The following is a 13,388-nucleotide window of genomic DNA, read 5'->3' as shown; positions in this document are numbered from 1 at the left end:
TTTGAAATATCTTCAAACTCTCTCATCTCCTTTGCAGCAATATATAAGATATTTTGCAATAGATTCCTGCCAATCTATTTCGTTCGCATATTCTACGTTTCGTTCAGAATTGTTTTGGAACTTAAAATCTTTTGGCGGACACAAAACCTTTTAAAATAATAACAACAGGAATGCCCTCTGTTTATGAATAGGAGTACCTCATCTCATTATGAATTTATATCAAGTGCTGAATATTTCTTGTTTGTGATTAAAGTTTACCAATTCAAGACAGTGAGAATGGAAATTAAAATAAGCTTGTAACCCTTACTCTCCGATTTGCTTGTAAGTTTTCGCTACTGTATGTTTTCTTCTTTTTATATTAATAAAATACCGTGTGCTTATGTGTGTATATATATGTATATGTATATCATATATATAATGTGTGTGTGTGTATATATATATATATATATATATATATATATATATATATATATGTGTGTGTGTGTGTGTGTGTGTGTGTGTGTGTGTGCACGTATATTATATAGAGAATGTGTATATATATACACACATATATAGGTGTGTGTGTGTGTGTATGTGTGTGTGTGTGTGTGTGTGTGTGTGTGTGTGTGTGTGTGTGTGTGTGTGTGTGTGTGTGTGTGTGTGTGTGTGTGTGTGTCTATATATATATATAAATATATATAAATATATATATATGTATGTATATATATATATATATATATATATATATATATATATATATATGCGCGCGCCTTGGTGTGTCTATACACATACACCTAAAAGAAAACACAGCTATAATACGAGGTGACAATGAAAGTATCATTTCAAAATCGTCAAGAGTTCCTCATCAGACGGACAGATAACCGAAATGTGTGTGTGTGTGTGTGTGAGAGAGAGAGAGAGAGAGAGAGAGAGAGAGAGAGAGAGAGAGAGAGAGAGAGAGAGAGAGAGAGAGAGAGAGAGAGAGAGAGAGAGAGAGAGAGAGAGAGAGAGAGAGAGAGAGAGAGAGAGAGAGAGAGAGAGAGAAAGAAAGAGAGAGAAAAAGAAAGAGAGAGAGAGAGACGCAAAGTGCCAGAGGGAGAGGAGTGGTTGGTTTGGGTGAGACACGAGTCAAGGCCGGCTGCTTCCTCCAAGGCAGTTCTGCAGATTACGCTGTGGAAGGTGAAAGCAGAAACTCGTCAGGGAATAATTTAATTTATACCCAGGTCAGAACTGTGTTTCAAGAATGGATGCTTTCAGGGGGATATATGGAAGGCACCCGTTGACATATACCTAAATCTGCTTGTCTTTTTTATACCTATGTATATTAATAACAATAAGTTCTTTAAATTATGTTACATCTAATGCGTATTTAAATCATATTTGTTTATATTCCCTACACTCTAAACGGGGTCACGGATCTTCATGACCGGAGTCACTGAGGATATTCATCAACTTTTCACTTTTATTATCGTGCATTTAGCTAATATGATTTCAGACTGCTAGTATGATTTGAGATATATTTCAAAATTTGTTATTCATATTTCTCTTCCACCCCCGATATTCTTTTTCATTTTCTTTATACCAAGCAGCATTGCATATCGCTTTAACATATTTTATAGATACATTGCATATATATATATATATATATATATATATATATCATGTTCGGTAGATTGTAATGATTTGCAATGTCAATTAGACAAGGTTTATTTTGTACATGACCCTTTACATTTTGCAGGCCTCTAATTTGTCAGTTTCATAGGTATGTTACTAAGAAGTATCATCTCAAGACATGATTCTTATCAGAAATTCAAGAAAGTGAACGACATCTCTGGGTTGTAATTTAATAAATTTCTTAGAATCAGCGGGCTAACAAATCGAGAAATCTGCAAGACGCCCAGGCCAAGTTATTAAGTTGTTCACCGTCTCAGCCCATCTATGTTCCAAAGAAGACAGCTCAACTAAAGCTATTGCAACTAACCCCATTGTGCCACAGTAAAAAAAAAAAAATATATATATATATAAATAAATAAATAAATAAATACAGTCTGATACTACCACTACCTTTTATCATAATATATTGTATATAACCAGAGGTAACTGTCTGAATTAAAATAAACATATTTTGTCGCTAATGTTGCTAAGAAATCCATTTTTGCATCGTATCTTTTCAAGCCACATTTATTATGAACAATAAAGTTATATGTATGCTCACCATTTCCCGCAAGTATTTCAGCTCTGCTAAATTGGCAGGCACTATAATATACTGATTATTGCCACCTTCGCTTTGGTCAAGAATGTGCGCGTAGCCTGTAGACAAGGCACCCGAGGAACATTCCTCCCGATTGATTTATGGGAAAGTCTCGTTCAGCTAACTGTTTGTGCCGTCATGCAACTGTTCCTCACGTACTTGTTGAGCACATCGAAAAAAGGACTTTAAGAAAAGCAGCTGTCGGTCGAAGCTTTGGTAGATGTTTTATATTTCAGAGCAAGCATATACATATACCTATTGCTTTTGAATTACACACTGCTCCACGGCATGTCTAATTCTGTGATCCAAACACTGGTTATCGCCTCTCACAAAGTACACGTGTCAGCATCGCCTACATAAGTAATAAATTCATAAAGCTAATATTCCTTATGTAGCAGAAAAGTGGAAAGCTTTGTAAAATTTCGTTATTGAACACAACATCAGCTTTTAACCTGTCCTCATTTACTAATAATACCTTCTCAGCTCGACCGACCTGCTGTTGCCTAGCAGCATGTTATGTGAACATGTACACTTATTTAAGCATGTTCATTTTTATTTTTTAGACTAGCTTCAAAAGCTGCCGCCCTCAGAATGTATCATTTGGAGAACTGAATCTTTTGTGTCTTCAGATAGTAGGTAAAAGGAATGTTACCGTTCAAACAACAAGTAAAGAAATTCGCCAGGAAATCCAAATCGGAAATTTCCAAATCCTTTCCGAAACTTCTACGGTTTCTGAGTCTAGCGATTCAGCTAGACGCAGAGGAAACCTGTTAACTTTCCCAAAGGGAGAGTTAATTGTGACTAATTGTGATAAAAAAGTATATCCTAATAGTTCATGAAACCAAAAATAAATTTAGAACTGTGAGATGCGATAAATATATATATTTTTTTTCTTTCTTCTTTTCATTTTTTCTTTCCTCTTTCCTTTCATTTTTTCTTCTTTCCTTTTTTTTCTTCTTTTCTTTTTTTTTTCTTTTTTTGGGTAGGGGGGCTAGGAGTTAAAATCAAGGTATATCAAACTATTTAATTTATTCTTCACTGTGCTTTCGTCAAATTCAGTAAAGATATTGAAATTTGTCTTTACACGGAAACAATAATTGCGGTTTTGAAGATTTATATAAACATTTTTCATACATTCACAAATTTTGTTTTTAAAATTATTTATTGGAGCCCATGTTCGTACTGAAAAATTAGATCTATTATTTGCTGTTTCATATTTGCCTTTTGTCAGTTTTACAGTGAACTTTGCAGAAAACTCATTCATTTCAACATCTTCTTGTATACAGTAATACATGTCTATATCATACATATCGCACCAGGGGTCTCTTACCTCGTCAGCGAACACTCCTGGTTTTCCAGTGGATGTCCTGTTGCCTTGGGGATTCTCAGGTCTTTCAGGCAGACATTCCACTTGCTGCCCTGTGTGGAGGTGCCTCCTGCCTTCTCTTCACCTGCGTCTGAGTCTGGCACTAAGAAACACCATTATTATTATTAGTAGTATCTAAGTAGTATAATTCATTCTCGTTTAACACCTATACTAATTAAGGTGGGAAATTTTATATGAAATAAAATTTGGTACTTACTGTCTGCAATATTGTCTACTGTGGGTGAAACAGCCATAAACTTTAATAGACGTCTGGGGTAATTAGGTGCGACTCGAAAAATAAAATACTGAAAAATCTCAGTACCCATACGATTAAAATCCTTTATCTTAAATATATATGCATAGTACGAACTTATTTTCAGAAGTACTACACCTGGAATTAAAAATTAGTGAAATCTCGCGGTGGAAAATGTTTGCAATAGTACTTCCAAAGTACTATTCCAAGCCGTATACAAATTCCACAACACCGTTCATAAAACTACAGCATTCTTCACACATAATTACCTCTTGCACCATTTGTATCAGATCCAAGAGCCGCCCAAACTCTGATTCCTCGCCCTATCTATACCTACCCCCCCATTAAAGCAGCAAACAATAATACCCCCAGCCCCTTGTGCGCCCTGAGCTGCAGCCACGAGAAAACTGACCTGTCACGCCGACTTCGCACCAAGACTACGTGAGCGAGTGACCAGTTCCAGGAATGCAAGAGCAGCTTGTTTACATCCGGGTACGTGAAGCTACTGGGTGGAATTTTAGAACCGAGGTCGACACGTGACAACGGAAAGAAAGTGATTTTGGTCTTATGCTTTCTGTCCTTGAAAATGTCTAGTCGAGAATAATTTATGAAGACATTGTAAGGTTTGCTCGGTGGACTAGTAATGTGGACGTGACGTTATTTTGGCTCATCGAAAATTCCCGGTGCAATATTCATGCAGTTATGACAAATGGCTACGTATTATTATCACAGCTGAACGTGCACGCGCGCGCGCACACACATACACGCGCACTTATATATATACATATATATATGTATATATACATACACATATATACATATATATATATAATATATATGTATATATAGACAGTATATGTATTATATAATATATATACATATATATAATACATATATATGTATACTAATATATACATACATATGTACATAGATATACATATATATATTATATATGTATATATAATATATATGTTGTATATATTACATATACATAACACACACACACACACACGTGTGGTATTCATGTCGAACAAATTGCAAGTAGAGCAACGAAGGGAAGCACAGGAAGTACACATGCACGCACGCACGTACACACCCACACACACACACGCACGCACTCATATATATATATATATATATATGTATATGTATATATTTATATATTTATATATGTGCATATATACATATATATACATATATATACACACATATATATACGTATATACATATATATACATATATATAATATATATAATATATATATAGAGAGAGAAAGAGAAAGAGAAAGAGAGAGAGAGAGAGACTATATGCATTATATATATATATAATGTATGTGTGTGTGTGTGTGTGTGTGTGTGTGTGTGTGTATACATACATATATGTATATATATATATACATATACATATACAAATGTGTGTGTGTGTGTGTGTGTGCATACATACATATATGTATATATATACATATACATATACAAATGTGTGTGTGTGTGTGTATGCGCGCACACACACATTATATATATATATATATATATATATATATATATGCAACTTTATTTTCATATAGTTACGTGTAAAAGATATTAGTATATGAAAGAATTCTGACCAAAGCACTGAAAAATTAGGGATTAACAGAATAAAACAGCCAGACCCCGGCTCATGGGGGCGTTGGTGTGAACGTAGGCAAGGTCCATCGATAGACCATGCGAACTGGCCTGCATGACGCCGAAGGTGGGCGGAGCATAACGCGAGGCAAATATTCTCATATTTCAGTTTTACGAAACGGTCTACACATGTTCTATCTCTTGTATACACTACTAGTATCAACTAATATCAACCTTTTGGTAATTTCACAAAATTACCATCACCTTTGATATCGGTTACAGAAATAAAAGAACAGGAGAGTAAAATGGCAAATTGTAAAATGAAACAGAAACCTTATATAACACCAGCGAAGGCGGCTGCGCGCATCCAGACTATGGAATGCAAGCAACAGTGTGGCGCCTAAATCAATTGTTGAAAGAATTATTCTCTTTGTAATGGTTTCAAAGATCTGTCAAAATAGCCGAGTCTTTCTTTTAAACGAGATGGTTCCATTTGCATGTATGGTTTAAAGAAACTGGCTAAAATGAGAATGCACATACCTTCAATATTCCTGTTATCCGGAACGATATATCGGTAAGGTTGCAGAGTTTGTGCATATATATATATATATATATATATATATATATACACATATATATATATATGTGTCTTTGTGTGTGTATGTGTGTGTGTGTGTGTGTGTGTGTGTGTGTGTGTGTGTGTGTGTGTGTGTGTGTGTGTGTGTGTGTATGTGTGTGTTGTGTTCCAGACCATCGGAGAAAATCTGGAATTGCCTAGAAAATGTGGGTATTATGTAATTGTGGAAAATACACATATAACTACTAAGAATATCCATACAGGTAACGGAACTTTCCGTCGCTCATTTTATGAGTAGCGTAGATTTGTTTCTTTGCCAAAACATAATTATTCATGTAGCTTACAGTCTTAAAAAGACCTTAACAACTGAATTTTTGAGCAAGATAACACGCAAGCATGCACGCTCGCACGCACGCACGTATGCACGCACGCTCGCATGCACACACACACACACACACACGCACGCATGCACGCACACACATGCACACACACACACACGCGCGCGCGCGCGCGCACGCACGCAAACACACACACACACAAGCACGCACGCACGCACACACGCACGCACACACACAAACACATACACACACACACACACGCACACGCGCGGGCACGCACGCAAACACAACACACGCGCGCGCGCGCGTGTGTGTGTGTGGGTTGTTGATTAGGTAATCATTGTTGGTGTTTCCCAACCCATTATCGTGTCTACGGTAGACTCATCCACTGCCGTGGGTTAGACTTATCAAACATATGCAAATCCTCGCGCGAGCATACACATCTCGCGCATATGAGTGTATGTGTATTCGTGCACACACACACACACACACATCGCCCGCGCGATGACACATTGCTCGTGAGCAATGTGTCTAACCTAGAGATATTGTTGGGAACCACCAACAATTATTACCTAACCAACTACTCCCCTGGGGAAGGATCATGGATCAGCCACCCCAGTATAAAGACAAGACCCAGCCAACTACATGGTGTCAACATAGCACCAAGTAATTCGTCAAACACCGGATCGTGATAGCACACACACACAAAAGAAGAAAAAAAAAATATATATATGCACAAACACACACACACACAAGCACACAAACATATATATATATATATATATATATATATATATATATATATGTGTGTGTGTGTGTGTGTGTGTGTGTGTGTGTGTGTGTGTGTGTGTGTGTGCACGTACATACACATATATGTATATAGATACATATATACATATAATATATATATGTCATATATATATATATATATATATATATATATATATATATATATATTACACACACACACATATATACATATGCATACATAATATATATATATATATATATATATATATGTATATATATACATATAAAGATATATTAATAAATGTGTGTGTCCATTTTCATGATGGAAAGGCGAGTGAAATGTTTTAGGAAGTGCTGTCATAAAGTCCAAGCCATGGAAATGAAATGCTGAAATGTTACTCACCGCACGGTCAAACACGGCCTACACAAACGCAGAAACAAGCGCGCCAGTGCAGCAATGCATGTAAGCGGGATTGATTAAACAATCAAGGTACACTATATTGAATAAAACCAACGGAACTTTCCCATTCCCTCGTGTTGTAATACAGAATGAACAGATCAGCCCTGCTACATGGTTTGATCCTATGGGTCTGAATTTTTTTGGCGTCACGGACCCTTTAAAGAATTTGATGAAAACTATGGACCCCCTCCCCAGAAATATTCACGTAAACACAACTTTGTATGCAATGTGTATGATGTACTTTATTCATATAGGTTTGATTGTCTCATGCAGTATTAAATTATTATTCAACTTTAAATTAAGCCTTAAAAACAACACACTCCTAATGTTCATTTTTATCTGATCTTCACGGACCCCCGAAACCTTCTGGCATTATTATTAATTTTCCCTTACTTAGTAAGTATTCTTAGTCTACTCCTCAAATCCACGAACACGATGCTTATTCGTACTAATGTCCCTCTCTTGGCATGGATTGCAGAGAACTGCACTTAAGAGACCGAACTACCTAAATACCAAAATCAATTAAACTCGCCACTGGCTCATTAGCAACCTACACACAAGTTTTCACTAGGATATCCCAGTAAATTTCCATTGGAAGATCAATCACAACTGATTATGTTAATGTTATTTACAATGCTTATCAAAGAAAAGTGGGAGGTTGAATATGAAGTATTGAGAAGAGTAGAAAAGGAAAATTAATGGAAGGATTCTTGTAGGTCACAGAGTTCTACATTATGACATGGCTCTACATGGACAAAGACCTTGCTGTAGAGATCACCACAATTATATTTTTGAAAAAAAAAAAAAAAAAACTTACATAAGGCAGTACAATTACTGCTTCATTTGGCAACTTAAGATGGACTATATCAGGACTGTCAATCAAACCTGGCCGTAAGTGGCCGCTACATCGAACGCGGTTCATTGTAGCGTATTGGGAATATGATTATGCATATGCGTGTGTGTGTGTGTGTGTGTGTGTGTATATATATTATATATACACATATATAATATATAGATATATATATATAATTTATATATATATATATATATATATATATATATATATATATATATGTATATGTATGTACATATATGTGTATGTATATATATTAATATATATATATTAATATATATATAAATATATATATATATATATGAATATATATATAATATATTAATATGTATATATATATAAATATATAATATATACATATATCGATATCTATATCTATATCTATACACACACACACACACACACACACACACACACACACACACACACACACACACACACACACACACACACACACACACACACACACACACACACACATGTGTATGTATAATTATATTCATATGTTTATATATAATATATTTTACATATGTATAAAAGAAATTACAAATTTATATGACAACTGAAGTGGTGAGATGATTATTAGGTGCAACCTACTCTTGTTTGTCAGGGCGTTTATTTGTGCTGAAACTAAAAGAAGCAAGGCTGTTGGGCATATGACTAATTTCAAATATATATGCTTTTTTTCATAGGGAATATTGTAAAATACTTTTATTGCCTTATCATCTAGTAATTGTATGCACATGTGCTATAACAAGGAATGTTCAAAACTGCTACAACTGTTCTTTGGAAAATACAGAAATACAGACACGGGATGCATATCCTTTCAAACATATCAGTGAAAGGGTTAATAAAAGTAGTAAAAAAGTAAGGTATCATGTATTAGCTGTAGTCATGTCATTGCACATTTTATTTATTTATCCTTTTCTTTCATAATTCTGGGGGAAAGAACCATATCAATTAAATTACATAAAATAACTTATTTTAATATAAAAAACAAGGTAGCTACATCTGCAATCCTTCTCAGATTAGGTTTTTTGTCCCAGGCTAACTCCGGGTTGTGTTGTTGTAAAGAACAAGTGGATCTTCTTTGAAAGCTCTGGACCAATTCTTCTTGTTGAGACAAGCGGTCCAGCACCTCTTCTTACTGGAATGTCCGCAAGCAACAGGGATGCTTCCTTGGTTGAACTACATTGTCTATATGCCTGAAAAATAAAAGTGATAGTGATATTTCTGGAAAGTTATTAATAGTACCAGTCCTTTACAAATCCCCCTTTATGAATTCCTTCATCATTATTGTTACCATAACACAAGTGAGTCAAAAGAACAGAGGCAAACTTGTACCCTTCTTCATTTTCAAGAAGATCTTAAAATAGTTTACTATTATTAATATTATTACTGCCACCACTAATATTTCTATATCATTATTGTTGCATGATCATTTATGAACCTTTTGAATATTCTTCCTGATAACTTGATAATTCTACAAAACCACCTGTGTAATAAGCATATTCAAAACAAGTACTAAAAACTTAAAAATCTTTATGCAAATGTTTTATACCAACCTCCACTAATGCACAGGGTGATGAATATTCTCTGGCTATCGCCTGTGCGACTTCTACTCCTACATTATTAAACTGACGCAGTTGTTGGTGCCACAGCTTTAAGAGTCCAACTCCAGACTTGTCTATTTTGACTGTGTTAGTACTGCTGCCTTCTGCATACCAGGAAAATGAAGCTCCTCCTTTTTCTCGCCTTATGGAAGAAAAGGAGGAAGTTTTGCAACGATTTGACTTTTTATCTAGAACACAGAGTATTTTCCTAAACACTGCTAGGATTGTGTAATGACAACTATCTGCAATACAGTCATGCACTACTTAAAGTCCACTGTATGTTCTGCAAAACAGGATGATGTTGGGGGAATGAGATGTTGCAAACACTATATTACATAATCACAGGATACTATATTGTACTGTACTGACTAAACAGTACTAGTTTTATTTCACTGTATATATAGTGGGATGTTGCTTGAATGGATGTTATATGGCATATGACTCAATATGAACAGATTCTTACAACTTTCTTTGCTCTACTGTCAAAAATCATTTGATTCATCTTTTAGCATCTGGAGTTTTTACATACTTGAATGGTGTTTCAGCAACAGCTTTGGTGACCTGGGTAATAAAGAGGCCAACTTTATTGGCATCTGGCATTAAACGATGATTTGTGCCACCCTCAACCTGTGCCATCACAAGTGCTGTCTCTATGTCAACTCTGGGAGGGGAAGAGAAAAAAAAATCATGTTAGGAAGACTGATTAAGAAGAGAGATAGTAAAAAGTAAAATAGATCAATAAAGAAATGTGCTAATATGATAAAACAAACAAGAAGGTATTAACTAAAGCTATATCTAAAAAAAATCAGATTCCAGATATAATATATCTCAACCACTTTGAAATCTGAAATTTTCTCTTAGCCTTTTAAGCTCCCCAAAGGACAACCATTGTATAAAAATAAAATGGTCATATAATAATAAAAGTAATCATCATCATGATCATCATAATAATAAAAATTAAAACCATATCATACTTTTTGTCATTTGCAATGTCAAGAACTTTGAAAAAATAATCAATGACAATCCTCTCCCTTTTCAAAACCAATCTTCTCTCGATATTCCTCCACACTACTTCATCCTCCTTTTCACATTTGCAGAAATACTCACCTACTAACCCTCTCTGCTGACGTGCCAGTGTTGCCACCAGCGACTTTCCTCTTCCTACCACGTCCAGGTCTGCTGCCCTCTCCTAAGATATCCGCTCGGAAATTCTGGGTTTTGCTAGTCTTTTGATTCCTAAAATTTCAAATTTATACATAAGTATGCAATTCAAATACAAATTTCCTTGTTCTGTTAATTATAAGAAATATCATTTCCATATTTTTATAAAACTTAAAGTAAGATAAAATACAAACCTTAGATAGCTCTCAATGCCACAGGTAAGAAGAGTTAATCTCGAGATACCGAGTTCTCTTTTCCATGACTTGCATTTCTGGCACAAACCACCAATACCATTTTCATAAACTTGCCGCTCTACAAGTTCAACAAGTTCATTTGCAGTAAGTAGTAATACTGCTTCCTCTGTTAGAGTTTCCTATAAAAATGTCAGAGAAGTAAAATATTATCAATACTATTTTTACAAAAAAAAAAAAAAAAAAAAATCTTATATATATATATATATATATATATATATATACATATATATATATATATATATATATATATACACATATATATATATATATATATATATATATATATATATATATATATATATATATATATATATATATATATATATATATATATATATATATATATATATATATATATATATATATATATATATATATATATATATATATATACACATATATATATCTTCAAAAGTACTGCTTAATAATTATAGTGAATTTTTAAATAGTTTAGCCTACAATTTGCATATGATCAGATTAAACCTTATTTTTCTTTTCTAAGTTAGATGACAGGACAGCTTAGTATGTATCAGGAACATAATAAGTCTAAGATGAAATACACTTCTACTTTCTAAAATTTTGTTCTTTGAAAAAAAGTTATTTTACAACTGATCACTTGCCTTCCCTTCTACAACAGAGATGTCCCAGACTGAAGTGTCTTTTAATTCCCTGACTGATCAATGGCTGTCCAAAACTAAAATTAATTCCAAAAACAAGGCTACAGTGGGTTTGGGGATCAATTTCATAATTTGGATAATAAGAAAGGTATTAACATCAAGAAAATGGGAAAAGGAGAGCTCAAACTTACCACTTGAGCTCATATGCAAATTGGCAGGGAAAAGCAGATGAATTATATTTTCTATGCATACCTGTAGCGTGAGGGGATCAACTCGTAGTATTGTAGTCGCAGCAGCCACCGGAGAGTCAACAACCCTATAACGCAAATCTGCCTCTTGGAGCTGGCTGATTACTTGGCTTCCTTCTGCAAGCTCCAAGAGGCGGCGATCCAGTTGCACTATGACATACTGCTCATGAGACAGGGAAATTGGCATTGGTTAATGGCAACCTCACATAAATGGTGTGTGTGTGTGTGTGTGTGTGTGTGTGTGTGTGTGTGTGTGTGTGTGTGTGTGTGTGTGTGTGTGTGTGTGTGTGTGTGTGAGTGTCTGTGAGTGTCTGTGAGTGTCTGTGTGTGTGTGTGTGTGTGTGTGTGTGTGTGTTTTACTTTTCTCAAAAGCTACTTTAATTGATACTTTCTCCAATACATTTTGAGCCAAAAAATATAAATCTATATACTGATATCTGAAAAACAGAGGGAATGCGGAGAGCAGCAATTACTAACCTTCATACACTCCCCAGGTTTCATAGCACGCTTGGATGTTCTCTCTGCCTCTCTCTGTACCTTTGCTTCAGCTTTCTCAGCAGCCTTTTGAAGTCGAATAGCCTCCCTTTCTCTGCGTTTAGCTTCCTTCTCCATTTGTACTTCCTCCTTCCTTGATTTCTTTGTTAATGGCTTTAGTGGCTGTGTTTCCTGCAATAAATACACTACTACACTTAATCATGTTAAAAAATAAAAAACAGTAAAAATCACCAAGTTCAGTGACTGCAAAGTATGCAAGAACATCAGTTGCATAAATCTGTAACTTTATAATAATTTGAAATCTAGGTATTGTATTACTTAGAAATAAAGAAATGAACAAATATATTCCCCGTACACTACAGAGTTACACAAATATCAAACAGATAATAGCAATTATCTACCTCTTCTTTCTCCTCCTCTTCATCACTAAACTGTCTAGCCTCAGATGAAATGAGAGTAAAGTCATGGATATCTGGCAGATCTTCATTAAATGCATCTGAAGGGTCCACTGAAACTGGAAGAAATTCATATTAAATCTACAGTACTTACAAGGAGGGGGGGGGGAGAAAAAA

General features: G+C 34.7%; 1 protein-coding gene across 1 annotated transcript in view; it reads right to left on the bottom strand.

The window, feature by feature from the left end:
• Nucleotides 1–9,292: 9,292 nt before the first annotated feature.
• The window catches only part of LOC125041845 (crossover junction endonuclease EME1-like), a 6,081-nt gene continuing 1,985 nt past the window's right edge, over nt 9,293–13,388 (bottom strand). Inside the window, exons 4-11 of the mRNA XM_047637183.1 lie at nt 13,218–13,330; nt 12,799–12,987; nt 12,326–12,481; nt 11,397–11,575; nt 11,149–11,277; nt 10,571–10,702; nt 9,994–10,183; nt 9,293–9,633 (exon numbers count right to left, since the gene is read on the bottom strand). Of these exons, the coding sequence (XP_047493139.1) occupies nt 9,457–9,633; nt 9,994–10,183; nt 10,571–10,702; nt 11,149–11,277; nt 11,397–11,575; nt 12,326–12,481; nt 12,799–12,987; nt 13,218–13,330 (1,265 nt within the window). The 3' untranslated portion in view covers nt 9,293–9,456. The remainder of the gene's footprint in view (nt 9,634–9,993; nt 10,184–10,570; nt 10,703–11,148; nt 11,278–11,396; nt 11,576–12,325; nt 12,482–12,798; nt 12,988–13,217; nt 13,331–13,388) is intronic.

The sequence above is a fragment of the Penaeus chinensis genome, chromosome 31 (genome assembly GCF_019202785.1).
Source record: "Penaeus chinensis breed Huanghai No. 1 chromosome 31, ASM1920278v2, whole genome shotgun sequence".
Lineage (NCBI taxonomy): Eukaryota > Metazoa > Arthropoda > Malacostraca > Decapoda > Penaeidae > Penaeus > Penaeus chinensis.
Note: the sequence above shows the minus strand (reverse complement) of the source record. Positions and strands in the feature narration are given on the sequence as shown.